This window comes from Rhinopithecus bieti, unplaced genomic scaffold (assembly GCF_001698545.2).
Source record: "Rhinopithecus bieti isolate Rb0 unplaced genomic scaffold, ASM169854v2 scaffold_25291, whole genome shotgun sequence".
Taxonomy (NCBI): domain Eukaryota; kingdom Metazoa; phylum Chordata; class Mammalia; order Primates; family Cercopithecidae; genus Rhinopithecus; species Rhinopithecus bieti.
This window is the reverse complement of record NW_016811667.1, coordinates 821,617-841,855: the sequence shown is the minus strand read 5'-3', so window position 1 is coordinate 841,855 and position 20,239 is coordinate 821,617. Positions and strand designations below refer to the sequence as shown.

The 20,239-nt window shown below is 43.3% G+C and overlaps 1 protein-coding gene across 1 annotated transcript in view; it reads right to left on the bottom strand.

Moving 5' to 3' along the window:
- PDLIM1 (PDZ and LIM domain 1) overlaps nucleotides 1-20,239 on the bottom strand; it is a 57,623-nt gene that overhangs the window by 25,288 nt on the left and 12,096 nt on the right. Inside the window, exons 2-4 of the mRNA XM_017894580.1 lie at nucleotides 11,982-12,133; nucleotides 9,366-9,453; nucleotides 1,855-2,054 (exon numbers count right to left, since the gene is read on the bottom strand). Coding sequence (XP_017750069.1) covers nucleotides 1,855-2,054; nucleotides 9,366-9,453; nucleotides 11,982-12,133 — 440 coding nt within the window. The remainder of the gene's footprint in view (nucleotides 1-1,854; nucleotides 2,055-9,365; nucleotides 9,454-11,981; nucleotides 12,134-20,239) is intronic.

Sequence of the window (20,239 nt, the reverse complement as noted above, 5' to 3'; positions counted from 1 at the left end):
AGAGGCAATACAAAAATTGAGGATTCCAAGTGGGAAAGGTTCTCAGAGCTCAGGCAAGTTTGGACCACACAGTGTTTTCCAACAAAATTTAAATGTCACCAGTACTTAAAAATCAGGAGATTTCCGATAAAAAGAGGCTTTCCAACTTCTGTTTTAATAGAAATAATCAGCAGAAACGAGACCTGCATGTGGCACGCAGCTGGAGCCGAGGAGCAGCGGCCCCTCTGGACCAGGAATGTCCCGCTCGCCACCTCACCCCCACCCCCACCACCCCCACCCCACCACCCCGCACCACCCCCGGCACCCTTGTTTACTCAGAGCTCTGCCTCAGTTCCTCATCCTGCCTGCCACTTTTGGGTATTTGAGTGGGAAATTCCTGACCTAGTCCACCCCCTTTACACCTACAGAGAATTGGCCCCATCTCTAACCCATCCTCAAACCCAGTTCCTTTGCTGGGATTCCCAGTGTTTCTGGATTCATCCTCGAAGAGTCTGAGATGGAGCAGACTGGGCCCCTCTGCTGGGAAGATCCAGGAGACTCCAATAAAGACTCAAAGGGCTTGGTGGCTCATGCCTCTAATCCCAGAACTTTGGGAGTCTGAGGTGGGAGGATCACTTGAGCCCAGGAGTTCGAGACCAGCCTGGGCAACACAGTGAGACCCCAATCTCTACAAAATTAAAACTTAGCCAAGTGTGGTGGCACACACCTGTAGTACCAGATACTCAGGAGGCTGAGGCAGGAGGATCACTTGAACCCAGGAGGTTGAGGCTGCAGTGAGCCGTGATCAAACCACTGTACTCCAGCCTGGGTGACAGAGCAAAACTTTGTCTCAAAAGAAAAAAAAAAAGACTCAAAGGCAGCTGCAGCCAAATGATCTGTGACAGCAGAGGACATACCTCCTCAGTCCCCAGCAAGGCACTTCCTCAGATACCTCTCCCCTTTCCACCTGCAGCCCTACCTCTCCCCCAGTTAAGCCTGCCTCTGTCCCCAGATCAGAACCTATTCTTAAGGACAAGCATTTATATCCTCAGGGACCTCTCTTCTTTTATGACTTCTGGTCCACTCTGGGGGAAAAGCAAATACTGCTTCACCAAAACTGTGCACCATGAAGTATTTCTCCCTTAGTTCAGATGGTGAACACAAGCACAGGCTACTCTAGATTCTCTCAAACACTCCCCGACTAATAATACTGAAGAATTTCTCGGGAAGCAGCAGGCCTGTCAAGGAAGGACTATGTTCAATTAGAAGATGATGATCACAGAAATCAAAACACAAATAAAAACAGTTCTGGAGGATTAACTGATTTGTTTGTGCTTGACACGATGCTGGGCATTTTACATGTTAATTCTTACTTTTACAGACACCCTATAAAGCAGGAGGTATTGGGCCGGGCGCGGTGGCTCAAGCCTGTAATCCCAGCACTTTGGGAGGCCGAGACGGGCGGATCACGAGGTCAGGAGATCGAGACCATCCTGGCTAATACGGTGAAACCCCGTCTCTACTAAAAAATGCAAAAAACTAGCCGGGCGAGGTGGCGGCGCCTGTAGTCCCAGCTACTCGGGAGGCTGAGGCAGGAGAATGGCGCGAACCCGGGAGGCGGAGCTTGCAGTGAGCTGAGATCCGGCCACTGCACTCCAGCCTGGGCGACAGAGCGAGACTCCGTCTCAAAAAAAAAAAAAAAAAAAAAAAAGCAGGAGGTATTGCCCTCTGTGTAGATGAAGAAAATGAACACAGAAGTGTTCTGCTAATGTAGTCATTTTTCTCCCTGGAGTAGTGGCTCTTGCACGTGCCTGGGCAGCCCTGGTCCTGACGTGAAAGCCCCTACCAGGACCGGCTCAGAGGAGGACTACTTACGGTCTGCTGTTCGCTTCCACCCCGCTGGCAGCAGTCTTTGACTCCAGGGCACTGTTGAAGTTGGAGATATTTTCAGAAGAGTACAGGCCAGCTGGGTTGTTGTACTGGTTTGTGATGACCCTGGCGGTAGTGCTGGAGGCAGGCGAGGCGGTAAAGGGCATGGCACTTCGGTTGTGGGCGCTTCCTATGTGCAGGACCTCCTGCAGGCAGGGATCAGAGGATAAATCAAGGGGGGCATCCAATGCAAACCCCTTGATGGGCAGTGCAGGCTGAGTGCCAGGGAGAGGTGTTCCAGCTGCTAAGATAGCCCTAGTTCAACCCAAACTTTAGCTGAGGGGCACTGATACACCCACTGAGACACATGGGCAATGACTGGGGAAGTTTCCCACAATGGGCACCTTTGGGAGTTCACAACTTCTGAATCATCTCTGCCTTCTGATTCTTCCTTGAGGCCCAGCAAAGCCTGCCCTCTGGGCACCTCGGGCAGGACAGCCCTTGATGCTTTGGGCTGTAAGATTCAAGTCAGAGCTAAAACACTCTTTCAGGGCACATACCAAAGGGATTAAAGCACTAGGTGGAGAGAAACATGCAGCCACTTTGGTCAGTGCAAAACAGGAGATGATAGAAGGTGGAGATAAATTCTCCAGAAGTGAGCAAGTTAGACAAGCAAGATAAGAAGGTGTGGTGTCACAGGGGAAGCAGCTGCTGACTAGGCAGAGATGGCCTCAGTCTCCTGCAGAACAAGGGTAAAGGGAATTAAGGATCTATCTATTGTTTCTTCTGGGAGAAAGACAAGGCTAACCAGATAGAAGGTCAGGGGATACCTATTACAGGGGCGGTACCCAACAAAGCTGCAGAAAAGGACTTTTGAGTTCCTTGTATTCTCATTCCCCTTTCTGTAATTTGAGGAAGTTCCCTCCACCCCCACCCTAGACTTGCTAGGAGTCAGGTGAATAATTACTACAGCTACAACATCTCAGAGCTCTTTTACAAACCCCCAAACCACTTTTGAAATTAACATTCCTGTTTTCTAAAACTACAACTTTTCTACTTTTTCTTTCCCCCCTGCCAGCATCACAGCTTTTCTGATGGCCCAATTAGCAAGGTCTTTTCTATATGGGTGTCTGGATCAACCCATGGCTTCTAGGTGATGCATGCTCTGTGCTGCCTGCTGAACTCAAAATGTGTCTTAGTGTCTGTGTTTTCCAGAAAAATCTTCCTGAACTCTTGTCTTTCTTAAAACACCCAGGCCCAGAACAGCTGCCCCCAAAAGAGTTTCTGTCATCTGTTGCACTTCCTTTTTTTCTCTCCTTTTATGTTAAATCTTTAAGTCTTTTATGCTTTATTTAAAAAAAAAATATGAAAATAGCTTGATTGGGTACCAAATTTAAAATAAAACAAATTGAAAATATTTTTATGTTTAAGATTTCTCTTTTTGGCCAAGCACTGTGGCTCACACCTGTAATCCCAGCACTTTGGGAGGCCGAGGTGGGCAGATCACCTGAGGTCAGGAGTTCAAGACCAGCCTGACCAATATGGAGAAACCTCATCTCTACTAAAAATACAAAATTTAGCCAGGCGTGATGGCGCATATCTGTAATCCCAGCTACTCGGGAGGCTGAGGCAGGAGAATTGAACCCGGGAGGCGGAGGTTGCGGTGAGTCGAGATTGCACCATTACACTCCAGCCTGGGCAACAAGAGTAGAACTCTGTCTCAAAANTGGGAATGACAAAAATGGCTTTGAACCAGATAGCTAGATAGAGGTAGTGGTTGCACAACAGGGTTTTCTTTAAAATGACTGATTTATTGTGCAGTTCATTGCAATAAAAAATTTTTTAAAAAGAACTCCTACTCATGGACACAAAGAGGGGAACAGACACTGGGGCCTACTTGGGGGTAGAGGGTAGGAGGGAGAGGGTCAGGAAAAAATAACTATTGAATATTAGGCTTAGTACCTTGATGATGAAATAATCTATCTGTACAACAAACCACAGACCCGAGTTTACCTATATAAGAATTCCTTATTTGACCACCAGGTGGAATATGCCACCTAATTCAATGGGATCACTCTACCCATTACAAAAGAAAATTCAATTGAGCATCTACAAGGTACGAAGTGCAGTGCTAGATCCTTTAAATATACATTATTTCAGCAAACTTCACCCAACCAAGAGAGACAAATTTATCATAGTAGGAAGCTAGGAGTCTGTGTGTGCACGTGGTCCTGGTACCAAATTGCCTCCATTTAAATCCCAGCTCTGCTGCTTGCTACTATGTGATCCTGGACACGTTACTTTTGGTCTGTTTTCCTCTCTGTAAAATAGGAGTAATGAGGCTATCTAGACTTTATATGGTTGTTCTGAGGATTAAATGCAACAATCCAAGAATCCACTGACCTAGGCTATTAGAAAGAATTAAAACAAATATTAGCTACTAAAATTTATTATATAATTAAGTATAATATAGTTAAAAATTAATATTGGAAAATTTTAACTGTTAGGTCTCTCCACCACTAAAAGCTGCTGCATATGATAATACTGACAAGGAAATTGTTCAAATCTCAAGTTTTTAAACTTAGTATATATACAAAGGAAATGATAATCCTAGAACTATACACACATCACAGAATCAGACCTCAATACAGAAATATGTTCTATGGTGTTTTTTGTTTGTTTGTTTTGAGATAGGGTCACACTCTGGCACCCAGGCTAGAGTGCAGTGGTGTAATCTCAGCTCACTGCAACCTCTGCCTCTCAGGCTCAAGCCATCCTCCCACCTCAGCCTCCTGAGTAGCTGGGACCATAGGTACGCACGATCGTGCCGGGCTAATTTTTGTTTGTTTGTTTGTTTTTTTAGAGACAGGGTCTTACTTTATTGCCCAGGCTGGTCTCAAACTCCTGAGTTTAAGTGATCTGCCCACCTCCCAAAGTGCTGGGATTACAGGCATGAGACACCGTGCCTGGCTGATATGTTCTATTTTAACTCCAACAATGCATGATATAAACGAAACACTTGAAGAAGATTTAGAGGGCTGCCATAAATATAAACACTGCAAATTAAAATCTATGAGAAAAAATTAAGAGAATCATAAAAGTTTCAGTTACAATGTTCTACTATCTGAAGACTCCTATTTTAATATTGGTACACTTTATATAGGTTACAAAAGTGATAGACAAAAAGGATGTATAAAATATTTAAGGGAGATATAAAGGTGATATATCATAAAAATTCAGAAATTTTTTAAAAGTATAAGAAAGAAAATAAAAAGTCACTTCAAATCCCAATTCCCATAGATCACCATTCTAACATTTTAGTCTATTTTCTATGGGCCTGTTTTATTAAAAAATAAAACTAGGATTATAATTTTATATGTTTCTTTAAAAAATATACAATCATGAATATTTTCTTCTATCATTAAATATTCTTTGAATACATGTAACATGATTTATAATAATACACATTTATTTAATACATAAACATGATTTATAATAGGAACATAGGATTTCATTTATGAAGGTGTGTTAAACAAAAGTTAACCAAGGCCAGGGGCAGTGGTGCATGCCTATAATCCCAGCACTTTATGAGGCTGAGGTGGGTGGATTGCTTGAGCTCAGGAGTTCAAGACTAACCTGGGCAATGTGGCAAAACCTCATCTCTACTAAAAAAAACAAAAAAACAAAAAAATGAGCTGAGCATGGTGTTGTACACCTGTAGTCCCAACTACTTGGGAGGCTGAGGTGGGATTGCTTAAGCCCAGTAGGTTGAGGCTGCAGTGAGCCAAGATCGTACCACTGCACTCCAGCCTGGGCTGGAAAATCTTTTCTCATAGATTTTGAGAGTGAGAGCCTGTCTCACACACACACAAAAAAAGTCTGCACATGGTGGCTCACACCTGTAATCCCAGCACTTTAGGAGGCCGAAGTGGCAGATCACCTGAGGTTGGGAGTTCAAGACCAGCCTGACCAATATGGAGAAACCTCATCTCTACTAAAATACAAAATTTAGCCAGGCGTGATGGCGCATATCTGTAATCCCAGCTACTCGGGAGGCTGAGGCAGGAGAATTGAACCCGGGAGGCGGAGGTTGCGGTGAGTCGAGATTGCACCATTACACTCCAGCCTGGGCAACAAGAGTAGAACTCTGTCTCAAAAAAAAAAAGATTACAAAAAAAGCTAGCCGGGCGAGGTGGCTGGCGCCTGTAGTCCCAGCTACTTGGGAGGCTGAGGCAGGAGAATGGCGTAAACCTGGAAGGCGGAGCTTGCAGTGAGCTGAGATCTGGCCGCTACACTCCAGCCCGGGCGACAGAGCGAGACTCCGTCTCAAAAAAAAAAAAAAAAAAGATTTCTCTTTTGGCTGGGTGCAGTGGCTCATGCCTGTAATCCCAACACTTTGGGAGTCCAAAGCAGGAGGATTGCTTGAGCCTAGGAGTTCGAAACCAGTCTGGGCAACATAGTAAGACCCCAGCCCTAAAAAAAAAGTTAGACAGGCATGATGGTGCATGCCTGTAGACCCAGCTACTTGAGAGGGCTGAGGAAGGAGGATAGTGTAAGCCCAGGAGATGGAGGCTGCAGTGTGCCATATCGTGCCACTGCACATCAGCCTGGGTGACAGAGAAGACTCTCATCTCTAAAAACACAAAACAGGCCAGGCACAGTGGCTCATTCCTGTAACTGCAGCACTTTGGGAAGCCAACGCAAGAGGATCACCTGAGGTCAGGAATTCAAGGCCACTCTGGCCAAAACTGTGAAACCTCGTTTCTACTAAAATACAAAAATTAGCTAGGCGTGGTGGCACCTGCCTGTAATCCCAGCTACTCGGAGGCTGAGGCAAGAAAATCACTTGAACTCAGGAGGCGGAGGCTGCAGTGAGCCGAGACTGCGCCACTGCATTCCAGCCTGGGCGACAGAGCAACTCTGTCTCAGAAAAAATAAAAATAAATAATAAAAAATAAACAACAACAACACAAAATTTCAGCAGTTATCAAAGAGTAGTTAAGTAAATTTTTTGGCACAGCTACCCAAAGAAATCATATATAGCAATTAAAGGCTATGGTCATGAAGACAGAGGAGATTTACAGATTGGTGGCCTGGGACCCTTGCCTACATATGTCGCAGCCAGCATGGTCATGCTTTCTTCTTCTCTCCATCTCCACAGCAATTCCTAGGAGCAGCAGAGGATGCAGAGCCCAAGGGAAGGGTCTTTATTTTCCGCCTTGGCTCAATTTTCCCTGCAATTTCCTGTTTGGCCATGAGCAAGGAATACCCCTCTGAGCCCATTTTTCATCTTTAAAATGTAGAAGAAAAAGCCTTCTTCACAAGGATTTGTATGAGTTACCAGAGTGTCAAGTACAGTGCCTGGCTCGTGGCACATATTCAACCAGGGTCTATTCCCTTCTCCCTCCACAGAAACACATTTCCAATTAGAATGGAAGTCAATGGAAAATTCAGGTTGAAAATTCGGATGATTTCACTTTATAAAGAATCTTTCAATAATGCATCTGGTTTGTACATAAAAGGAATATCTCTACCCTCATCTGAATACTGACTGGTCTTTCCAGAAAGCAGGCAGATTCAGGGCTTGCCTTTTAGAAAGGATGATGTAATTGTTTGGGCTTTGTATTTATCAGTCTCCAAGGAAACTCAATAATGAGGAAATACAAACTAGGTGTGTAACTATGCTGACCTCAGATAAGCTGGGGTGTTGGTTGGCATTACATGAACCAACAGATCTTTTTATTATAGATGAACTCTACTCTTACTCATTTATCCTCTGCTTTAGAATGGCTGGAAGTAAAAGACTTTGGAAAATGATAGGTGAGAAGTTTTCTTACAGTAACAAAGCATTACTGGAATCACAAGAAAATACTAGGGTTGAAAGTATTTGAGAATTTTGTAATCTGAAGAGAACTACCTTCAAATGATTAATACAGGTAACTAGTTTATAGATTTAAAATGAAAATTCAAATATACTACAAATGAAAACTATAACTGAAATTTACATAATTACCTTACTTACATGAAAATGAGGATTTCAGATAGACCAAGTTAAAACGAAATCATTCCTTGTGTGTTATAAAATATGTAAAAATTAAAATTTAACAATTACAATTTAACATTTATGGTAAATTTAATGAAGTAGCTGAAAACTCCCAAGGAAACTGAAACTAACTGTGGCATGTTTTAAATTAGTTTACACAACGGCCAGTGTATAGACCAAGTGCCATTTTACGAACTTTTCTGAGAGGAGTTGTAGAGAAGAATATGTTCACGTCAGTTTTGAAATGATGCAAAATGATCCTTAAAATGACTCTTGGGATTTTAATCATTATTTTACTATCTTAAAATGGCAAAATTTTGTGTGACTTCATTTTGAAATTTTAATGGATTCTATTTGAGAAAATATGACTTATATCGAACCACCCAATTAACACACACTAATATACCAAGTGAGTTCAACTTCATACAAGTTTCTGTTTTATGTATACAAGATAGCTAGCTATATATTGTATTTTAATTATATCTTAATTCACCATAAACACTAAATAGTATCCCCAATTTCAAAAAATAAATTAAATTTCAAATCTTCAACTTGGGTCAAATGCATAACCATCACAAACCAGTCTAAAATTTTCAAAAGGCATTATCAACATACTAGTTTATCATTACTAATTCATTAATGTATCCAACAGACACATACTTTATGACAAGTAGCATGTTGGGTGTGAGGAATTTTACAAAAGATGTTCTAAACATCTCTAAGTTTGTCTCTTATTTCAAAAACAATACCCATGCATGCAGATGTGTAGAAGACACACATAAGGCAGAAAGAAATAAAATCATCTATAATCTAACTTCTGAGAGATGTATTCACAAATATGGGATCTTAGGGCAGTCTGCTGTCCTGAGAAATTCTATCTGGGTGACAAATTGTATACTACATACTGCTTTTTTTTATATTAATTGCCACTTTGTTTTAGTAATTTTAAAGTCTCACTAGAAGTTTCACTGTAACAAAAATAGAGATTTCCACTCCATGGCTCACAGAAATATAACAGGGGCATAAGGTGGGGAGAAGCAGGGCTTCCTATTACATATCCCCCGATTTCTTCCAGGCTCTAGGCCTCCAGACCTAAACTTATTTCCATCCCTGTCATGATTCATTTGTTGCTAAAATCCATAACGAGCTGAATAGCTCCTTGACTTCACTGTGATCCTGCCAACCCTTCCCACGCAGGAAGGCTTCCACCGGCTTCCCTTATCGCCTTCCGACCCCCTGCTTCCAGCCGAGGACACAGCGTCACTGCCCTGGGGTTTTCCAGCCCTTTCCTCCTGCAGTTCCCTTACGGGAAGAACTGAACAAGAGCCAGATACCAGCAGTGACAGTGGAGGGCTCTCCCTGCGGTCTCATCCTCAGGCCTCCAGGGCAGGAAAAACAGGAATGTGCTGAGCAGTGTCAGAAATGGCAAACTGCTGGGTGGTGAGAGTAGCGGCAATGGTGAGCAAGAACTTACCTGGGGTTCAGAGGCTAAATTCATCTTGTATGGATGACGCTTCCCCCCCTCCTCCGTCACCAGAGGAGACCAGACTTTATGTTCAGATCTACAACAGATTAACAAAAGCTGCTGTTTCACTCATGCAAAATAAATATATCCCAAAGACAAACTGGAAAAATGCCCCCTCTTTCCTGGACTAGACTCTGAACTAGCACCTTCCCATCAGCCCTACTTTCCATTTGCCACCAGGTTGATCTTTTAAACACCCCCAACTGATAACATTCATAGCTGATGCCTCCCAACACTTTGGGAGGCCGAGGTGGGTGAATCACTTGAGGTCAGGAGTTCAACATCAGCCTGGCCAACATGGTGAAACCCCATCTCCACTAAAAATACAAAAATTAGCCGGGTGTGGTGGCATTCGCCTGTAATCCCAGCCACTCAGGAGGCTGAGGCAGGAGAATCGCTTAAACCCAGGAGGCAGAGGTTGCAGTGAGCCCAGAGAGTGCTACTGTGCTTCAGCCTGAGTGATAGAGCGAGACTCCATCTCAAAAAAGAAAAAAGAGAAGAATGCCCCTCTTTTGCGCTTATAGACAATTTTCTTTGTACCAATCACAGAGCAATGATTTTACTTTAGTCTCAGTTTTCATTAGTGTAGTTGTTTCCTCTCTTGCAGGTAGAAAATATTTATACTTATCTTTACTTATTTTATTTATTTATTTATTTATTTATTTATTTTTTGAGACAGAGTCTCGCTCTGTCGCCCAGGCTGGAGTACAATGAATGGCATGATCTCGACTAACTGCACCTCCCAGGCTCAAGCGATTCTCCCACCTCAGCCTCCCGAGTAGCTGGGATTATAGGCACCTGCCATCATCCCTGGCTAATTTTTTTGTATTTTTGTAGAAACAGGGTTTCACCATGTTGGTCAGGCTGGTCTTGAACTCTTGACCTCAGGTGATCCACCCGCCTTGGCCTCCCAAAGTGCTGGGATTACAGGCATGAGCCATCACACCTGGCCATACTTAACTTTATATTTGTCACAATGTCTGTGCCAGATATATGCAAGATGTCCCTGTCATGTCAGTAAATAAATTTAAAAATCAATTAATCAATCAATGAAAGAATGTCCTGAACTCAGGCTTGAAGGAGAGGATTTGGACTAAGATAGAAACGGAGATGAGAATGAAGGGCAGATGTGCTTTGGAGGGGGTAGTAATAACACGGTGTACCTCTCATGGGGTAGGTCTCTGAAATGTACAAAATATTTTGAGATACTCCCCCACACTCGATCCACCTGCCAGTCCTGTGCCACAAGGCAAAAAAAAAAAAAAAAAAGCAAAAAACATACTTCACAGATGAGAATCTAAGCAAAGGGTTCATGACAAAGAGCTATGGCAGCTAAGGTTAGTGAAATAACAGATGATCAGAATGAAACATCTGAATTTGATGCAGTAGGAAACAGGGAGCCACTGAGGGTTGAACCAAATCACTTCTGAAATCCTGCCTTTGCAGGGCACCTTCCAAGGCTAAACGAAAGAAGAATGGAAATTCTACCCTAATTACAGCTCCCGAGGTACTGTCCTCATTCATCCCTTTATCCCCAGCACTCCCTGCTTGTCGTGTACTTAAAGTTACACTCAGCACTCTGCTGCTAATGTGTTGAAGTTTTTCTCTGTTATAGAAATCTCCTGGCATGGTACCCACTGCTCACTGCTCAGTATAGTGCAGTAGGAGCAGCATCCTAAGGACATTTTTTTTTCTTGAGACAGAGTTTCCCTCTGTCGCCCAGGCTGGAGTGCAGTGGTGCCATGTGGGCTCACTGCAACCTCCGCCTCCTGGGTTCAAGTGATTCTCCTGCCTCAGCCACCCAAGTAGCTGGAACTACAGGCGCCTGCCACCACGCCCTGCTAATTTTCTAATTTTTAGTGGAGATACGGTTTCACCGTGTTGGCCAGGCTGGTCTCAAACTCCAGACCTCAAGTGATTTGCCTGCCTTGGCCTCCCAAAGTGCTAGAATTACAGGCAGAGCCACCGCACCTGGCCAGGACATTTTACTTAATCAAAATTTTGGTTAGTTAAGTTGAATCAAATGAAAATGCAGATATCTTACTGAAAGAAGCCCACATCACAAGAAGCACTGTGAAAATTAGAGGGGGGCCGGGCATGGTGGCTCACACCTGTAATTCTAGCACTTTGGGAGGCCAAGGCAAGTGGATCACCTGAGGTCAGAAGTTTGAGGCCAGCCTGGCCAACATGGTGAAACCCCATCTCTACTAAAAATACAGAAATTAGCTGGCTGTGGTGGTGCAAATCTGTAATCCCAGCTACTCAGGAGGCTAAGGCAGGAGAATCACTTGAACCCGGGAGGCAGAGGTTGCAGTGAGCTGAGATTGCACCACTACACTCTAGCCTGGGCAACAGAGTAAGAATCCGTCTCAAAAAAAAAAAAAAAAAAAAGAGGGGAAATAAGCAATCTGAAGTTCAAATTCCACAGATCTTTTGGCATGCCTATAGTATATACACAGCACTGAGCTAGAAGGTCTGGGGGATTCTGAGATAGGAAAGGCAGTCGCTGCCCACAAACAGCTTCTACTCAATCAGAAATGAACCAAACGTTTCTATAGGCTTCACCTGGCGACAGTGAGAGTCATGTTGTCTGTGCAGCCTTTGATTCTGTTCTGAGCTTCCAAGTGCGTCATATTGCTGGTATTTTCCCCATCAATGGCTGTGATTACATCTCCGATACATAAATCAGCTAGAGCCGCCTTGCTTCCAGGAGTGACCTAGAAAAAAGGGGACAGCAGGCTAGTTACTATTTGTCTCCAAACCACTAAGTTATCACCAAGTTAAGTATTCACTGATATGGAGCAAAGCCCTGAAAAACAAAAGAGGGCTGAAATCATAAGCTTAAATAATAACAATCATTTATGTTATCATTGACAAAGAGTGCTTTTTTAATATGATCTCATTGTATCCTTATAGCAACCTCGTGAGAAAGGAGGACAAATAGCAGTCCCCATTTCCAAGACAAGGAACTGAGGCTCAGAAAGACCTATGGCTTACCCAGGACCACCCAACTAGTATATTATTATATTACTAGTCCTCCAATTAGTGTATTACTGAGCCAGGACACAAACCCTGAACAGATCTGATGTCCTTCCCACTGAACCATGTTTGCTTCCTTGAAATTAGTTAATTACATTTAAAAAAAATACACATTTAGAGAACATTATATACTATAACACCGTTTCTTTAAAAATCTTAATAATGTTATATATGCAAAAGAAAGTAGAAACACTGCACACTAAATTGTTCAGAGTTACACAGTTTTGCAATGTTTTTTACAATATTGAATTACTTTTTAATTTTAAAAATTATTGGCCAGGCATGGTGGCTCATGCCTGTAATCCCCAGCACTTTGGGAGGCCAAGGCAGGCGGATCACCTGAGGTCAGGAGCTCAAGACCAGCCTGGCCAACATGGTGAAACCCTGTCTCTACCAAAAATACAAAAAAATTAGCCAGGTGTGATCTCAGCTCCTCAGGAGGCTGAGGCAGGAGGATCGCTTGAACCCAGAAGGTGGAGGTTGCAGTGAGCCAAGATCATGCCTCTGTACTCCAGCATGGGCAACAGAGTGAGATTTTGTCTCAAAAAATAATAATAAAATAAAATTTAAAAAAATAAAAAATTGTTAAAAGCAATCAAGGATATCCTAAAGTATGGTAGTGTAGGTTTATACTGGTTTAATCTCCCAAAATGACCAGGGTCATTCCATATAGGCAGCTGGTTTTCTGCAGACTGATGCTTCTAAAACCAGTGGTTCCAAATTGACAGATCACTGATGCTTGGGGGAAGCCAATCAATTACTGCAATAGGTCCTTAAATTCACCTGCCTACAGAGCAATACATGCGGACTCAATACATATCACATCTCCTACACTGATGTACAACTATTTTTTAAGTGAATATATATGCTATTAGAATGAACAAGATCCAAACTCATTTTGAAATAGTACTCACCTCAGAGTACTATTTCTAACCAAGGTATTTGGTTAGATTTTCTAAACTAAGGTATACTAAAAATATTACTGTCATCATCCCAGGGTAAGTCCACAACTTTTTTTTTCCACATTACAAGACCTTCCTGGATGGGAATACCAAGCCCGCAGGAGCAGGATGGCAGTAACCCCCAGGCTCCCAGGGCCCACAGGGCTCTGGCCACCCTTTGGAGAAGGTCCTTCACTCTCGGGATCCAATTGAGAAAGATCTTATGAACACCTGGGTGTCTCCTTATGGCTGAACCACAGGTAACAGGTTCTTCAAGGCACCAAACCAGGACACACAAGTTAGCCCCTAAACCTCAGTATCTGATGCAGTTTTCAGCAGCTACAGTTTCCAATTAGCCCTCAGCGCAGCTAGTGTGGTGCCGCTATTACGGTGCATTCCCCATCAGCACCCTGACCCCATAAAATGAGGACAAGACAAGCTGATCCTTGAGGTCCCTTCTGGCCCGCACATTCTATGACTTTATCAGCAAAACCCTCCTGGAATGTGGCAGGATGTGGAAACCAGTACCGAGATCCTGACCTCCTAACCTTCCTTTCTGGCTTTCCCATCATTTGTTTACCAGAGATCTGGGTTTTAGGAAACGAAAGCAGCCTCTTGATTCAAGGTTCAGATCTTCCCCTCATCCAGCCACTGGGACAGGACTTTTTATCCAGGCAAGCACAGGCCGCTCTCATTTCAGTGAACAATGGAGAGTTAGCTTCTGAGTCATCCAGTGCGTGCAATAAAAAAAAAAAAATTCCTCCATTTTCTGACCTATTGTCCTGAGAAGATTGATCTGGTGCATCATCATATACATTTCACTGTTACTAAAGGACAACACAGGCTTATTTTTTAAATGGCCCTAAGCATCACTTTATTTGGGATTGGCAAGGGTTCTTGATGGGCAAACTCTAACTCCAAGGAGAGCAGCCTGAATCAAGGAGAATAATGCCTGATGGAACTCACTTATCATGGCTAAATCTAGCAGTTTCAAAGAGCAGTCCCCTCAGGACGAAATAAGGCCGCTAAAGCCAGTGCCTCCCACCCCAGCCGCATCATGCGTCTTCCCCACTGGGCTCCAGCTACAGGGCCTCAGGACTTTCACACCTGCTTTTACCTTGGCCTGATTAACTTCTCATCTTCCAGGTGTCTGTGTAAACAACCGTTCTTCTCAAAGAGGCCTTCCCTCAACCTCCAATCTAAGCTATACCCCCACAGTCTTTTTTTTTTTTTTTTTTTAAGACTGAGTTTCACTCTTGTTGCCAGGCTGCAGTGCAGTGGCGCAATCTCAGCTCACTGCAACCTCCACCTCCCGGGGTCAAGCGATTCTCCTGTCTCAGCCTCCTGAGTAGCTGGGATTACAGGCTACGCCACCATGTCCAGCTAATTTTTTACATTTTTAGAAGAGATGGGGTTTTTTCAGCATGTTGGCCGGGCTGGTCTCAAACTCCTGACCTCAGGTGATCCACCCGCCTAGGCCTCCCAAAGTGCTAAGATTACAGGCATGAGCCACCACTCCCAGTCATCCTTTTAATATACTTGGTTCTTCCTCATGGCACTGGTCACTTTATGTTTCCAAATCTTCTTGGTGGATTAGTTTGTTTAATGTTGAAAGACCTACTCAGCAGTAAGAAGCATGAGGGCAGGATTTTGTCTGCCTTCTGTGCTGTGATATTGCAAAAATTTTAACAGTGAGAAAATTATGACAGTGAAAGAGATCTGGCCTAACCAACTCCATCTTGCCTTTAACCTCCAAACTGTCCTTGATCATTCCTGGGCATCAGCAAAGCTAACTTTGGGAGAAATTTTAGTGTATAGTTTAAATGATGGTAGCACTTTCCAAAACTAAACTGTCTTTGAAAAACTAATGAAAGTCCACTAGGTTAGGAGGACGAGAGGGGCCTGAATTGTGCTAAGACGTAGGTATAGTTAAATGATTACCAGCCATTATTCCAGAGCTCACAATATTTGCAACTTCCCCAGTTACTCCTGTAAATAACACCCCTATTGTAGAACCTAAGCCTGGCCTTTCACGATGTCCCTTCAGGCTTGTGCATTTCTGACTACCAGATGCCTCCCACCAACATGCAAACTCAACACACCATTTTCCACACCCCTGTGATGGCATGCCCAACCAATCAGCATTGACGTTCCCTAGCCCCCTGCCTGCCGAACTCCTAGCCTTCAACTTTCGTGGAGGCTGATTTGAGTAATAATAAAACTCAAGTCTTCCATTTAGCCAGCTCTACGTATATTAAACTTTCTGTATTGCAATCCTCTATCTTGATAAATCAGCTCTATCTGGGCAATGGGCAAGAACCCATTGGGCAGTTATAATATCCTCAGCACCCAATAACTGGAACATAGTAGGTGCTCAATAAATATCTGTATAATAAACGACTGGCTCTAAAACACCTAGTGTTGTTAAATATGTAATCAGGCTGCTTCTTTTTATCTTTAAAACGAATTATTTCAAAACATCAAAATATTTTATTTCAAAACTCAAATAATCATTTGCCTCTACATTGCTATCCTGAAGCATGACCACTCACAAAACTCAAATAATGAGACTGGAACTGGAGAGGTTGAGAAGATGAAAAAAAAGTTTCCTTTCACTTTTTTACACTGAACTGCTGAGAAGTCCAGAATGTCCAGCATTTGGTTCCAACTGTTTTGTGGGAGAGACATTTCTGCTAAGTATATCCCAACAGGTCCTGGACAAGCTAAAACCAGTCTTAGGAGCCCCAAGCCTGAGTAATTGAGGTCTGGTCATCCTATCTTTCAGTCTAATTTCTTTGTTGCTTTTTTTTTTAAAGCCAAACTGGTAAGAAGCCAAAGGAAATCTCAGAAAGTCACAAGCAACATCAGATAGGACTTGAAAGAAATTACACATACAGATTAAGTTCACATTCTTTTATATCTTTTTTGGAGGAAAAAGTGGATTTAAACAAATTATGGGATTTGCCTTTCCAAAGCCCTTTCATATACGATCTCCTATTTGAGATAATAATATGATTACCTCACCACCAACATATTAGATAAACTTTACCATTGAGAAAATTGAGATTCAGAGAAATTGTGAGGAGTTCAAGTTCACACAGCTAAAGGCTAAGTCTGAACTTGAAAGGCTCTCTCATTGCAAATTCCATTCCTTTTTGCTTTAGCACACCGCCACAAGCAGAGGCTCCAAACTCAACTGTCAAAGCCAAAAAAAAATCCAGGAGACTCATCTGCAGTGGCCTTTTACATAGGACCTGGAGTGTCACAAGGTCCTGCTGCTGGCTGAGTGCCTCCCCACCATGGGACAGTCACTCCCACACCCTGTACTGATCTGAGGCCTAGTAACCCCACCCATTATAAAATTAACAAATCATAACACAGAGTGACAAAGGTTACAGGACAGAAGGCCTGGGCCTCTAACACGGGATAGTTCCTGTCTTGAATGGTGGATTCCAATCCTTGCCAAACACTATTTATCACAATCATAATCATAACGACAGCCATCAGTTAATGAGCGTTTAGGTACCAAGCATGACAAAGTCTTTAGCAAGGGTTAACTCACCAATATTCACGTGATGCTACCAGACAGGCAATGTTATCTGCATCACTACAGAAGAGGAAATGGAGGAACAGGGGTTAAGCAGTTTGCCTGAGGTTGCACAGCTGGTGAGCGGCAGGCCACAGCAGGCTCCAGAGTCCACCCACTTAACCAACTAGGCCACATTATCTGTTCTAATTTCCTCCTGACCATCAGAACCAGCTCCTAATGGATTCAGCTTCAATTTCTTAAAAAAAAACTTCTGGGCTAGGCATGGTGGCTCATGCCTATAATCCCAGCACTGTGGGAGACCAAGGTAAGTGGCCCGCCTTGAGCTCAGGAGTTCAAGACCAGCCTGGGCGACATGGCAAAACCCTGTCGCTACAAAATACAAAAAAATTTTGAGGGAGTGGTGGCACATGCCGGTAGTCCCAGCTACTCAGGAGGCTGAGGTGGGATGATGGCTTATGCCCAGGAGGTAGAGGCTGCAGTGAGCTGAGACTGTGCCACTGAACTCCAGCCTGGGTGATAGAGTGAGACTTTGTCTCAGAAAAAGAAAAACAAATTGTATACTCACCCCCATTTGTTCAATGAACATGCCATTCATTGCCAGCCTTCTTTGCCAGAGACCACACAACTAGATCACACAACTCTTGCTGCATAAGAATAAATGGAGACAGGAATGGTGGATCATGCTTGTAATCCCAGCACTTTGGGAGGCCAAGCGCTTTTGGGAGGTCAGATGGCCAGATGGCAGGCAGATCACATGAGCTCAGGAGTTCAAGACCAGCCTGGCCAAGATGGTGAAACCCCGTCTCTACTAAAAATACAAAAATTAGCCAGCTGTGGTGATGCACACCACCTGTAATCCCAATTACGCAGGGCGCTGAGACAGGAGAATTGCTTGAACCCGGGAGGCAGAGGTTGCAGTGAACCAAGATCGCACCACTGTACTCCAGCCTGGGCGACAGAGTAAGACTGTCTTAAAAAAAAAAAAAAAAAGCAAATGGGTTTAGGCACAATTTCCACTAATGAACAATCTACCATTTTCTGCTCAATTCATTCTTGTGTCCCTCACTTTTTGTCCCCACCAGCACCCCCAGGTAGGTACTGCTTGTTTAGAGGCCAACATGTTCTCTACTCCAAGTTCATAATGCATCTTTAAGACCTGTCCACTGCTGCCAGTCCTGAGCACATAAGGAGGTTTTTGAAGTTTAACTGCACTTCTAACTGGTGTAAATAAAATAGGATGACGATGTAGCTCTCCCACTTTCTTCAACTTACATTTAAATAACTACATACCTAAATGACACTACTATCATACAGAACTGGATGCATACCCATGACAAATAAAAAGATAACCCTCCTCCTCAGTGATAATGGCATGTTTCCACTTCATCCCTCCCCTGTTCCCTCCTTCTCTCTCTGTTCATTCACTTATCAGACATCCTTATGTACATTCTGAAAGACAGTGTAACTTGTTCATTAAGATGTGGTTTCTGGAGTCAGATGATCAGGGTTCAAGTCCTGCCTGGCTTGTAAGCTAAGTGTCCTTGGGCAGGATATTTTACCTCTGTGTAAACAAGAATGCACCAAGGATGAAAAGAACAGCTTTGACATCAGAAGGCTGTTGCAAGGATTACATGAAGCAATTTAGGCAGAGCCCCCACTGTCAGGGCTCCAGAAATGTAAGCTATTGTTTGTAGATTCCAGGAACCACACAAGGCACTGGAACGCAGCTGTGAAAAGGGTGGTGCCTGCCATCAAGAAGCTCACAATCTCCTGGGGGAGACAAGCATGTACAACAGCTGATGAGTGTTGTGCTAGAACCAACAAGGCAGTAGGAGCCTAAAGGCGGAATCACAGAACACTCCCTGGAGCAGGTGCTGCTTAAAACTGTGCAAAGCCACAAAAGGAAAAAAGCAAAAGGAAAGAGCATGCCAAGTCTCAAGAAAGAAAGAAAAGAAAGAAATTTAGCAAGTGAAGGGAGAGGACGGGGACGAGGCTGGAGATGTAAACACAGACTAGGAGACCAACAAAGAAGTTGAAACATAGCATCTGACATTGACTGCCCAGTTAACTGCCAAGAAACAACCACTGAGCCTTAGCTCTGCTGAGATTAAGCTGACTACATTTGACAGATGCTCTCTAACAGCCGCTCAAAGCAGCAAACCCATTCAAGGGATCACCTGTTCGGCCTCTAGGTCAGCCATTCTGTGGCTGGCTTTCCCTAGTGGGTCTTTCAGAAGGCAGTCCTACTTAAAAATCACATGTTCTACTGACAGCTAGGTGGGGTTCCTTTAACTCTCTGGCTCAAGATTGAAACCTAGAGGCCCATGAAATGGACCCAGCCCGCAGTCTTATTTTTTTCTTACATTTAAATTACATGCCAATATTCATATATCAGCAAATTTCACTCAAACCCCTAGATTCTCAGCTTCTTTTGAAAAATTAGAAAATCTGGCAATTCTGGGCCTAGATTCCCATATGACAACAATCAGCACCAAATGAGGAGCCTCTGATCCTCTATATGAGACACATGCTCTCCATTTAGCCATAGGCTCTACCACGTTCTACTACCCCAGCCACAGAAACCCAGTACCTGTTACCATTTATCATCATTCTTGCAGCTATTAATTTTCTGACTACCTCACCTACTCAAAACTCATTTATTATGGTATATAAGTTTCTAGACATTTTTTCCCATTCTAATATACACATATGATTATACTTTATACCACCATATAACTACCTTCTTGACTCTTCTAATACAGTATGAGGAAAAAATAATTGAGTAGAGCTTGCTGGGTGAGGCAATTCAAACCTCAACTCTAATGCTTTTCCTCTCCACTGCCTTAAAGGATGCCAGTTTTTAGGGGAAACCATTTTGGAGGTCTGGTCCATCATCATTTGTTGATTCAACCAACACGCTGAGCTCTGTATGCTACACACTGGGCAGAGTCAGAGTTCACTGTGATTATTCAGGGGATCAAAACATTGCCCCGTGCTAAAACGGTTTGGACTAGGGATTATAATTTGCCTTCTGTAAAATTACTAAAGCAGAAATGAATGCAGCAAGAAAATATGATTCTAAAACAAGCCAAGCAACATTCTTATTTAATTCTCATAGGCAAAGAAACAGTTTTGGTGGGCAAAGACAGCAGAGATCCCATTGGGGGCCCACTGGGATTCAGAGATGAGGAAAAATATGATTTACCAGGCAACTTCCTGCTGCAAACAGGCCATATGCTTCAACTCTAGGCAACATAAACCCAATGCCAGCTTCTTTTTTTTTTTTTTTTTTT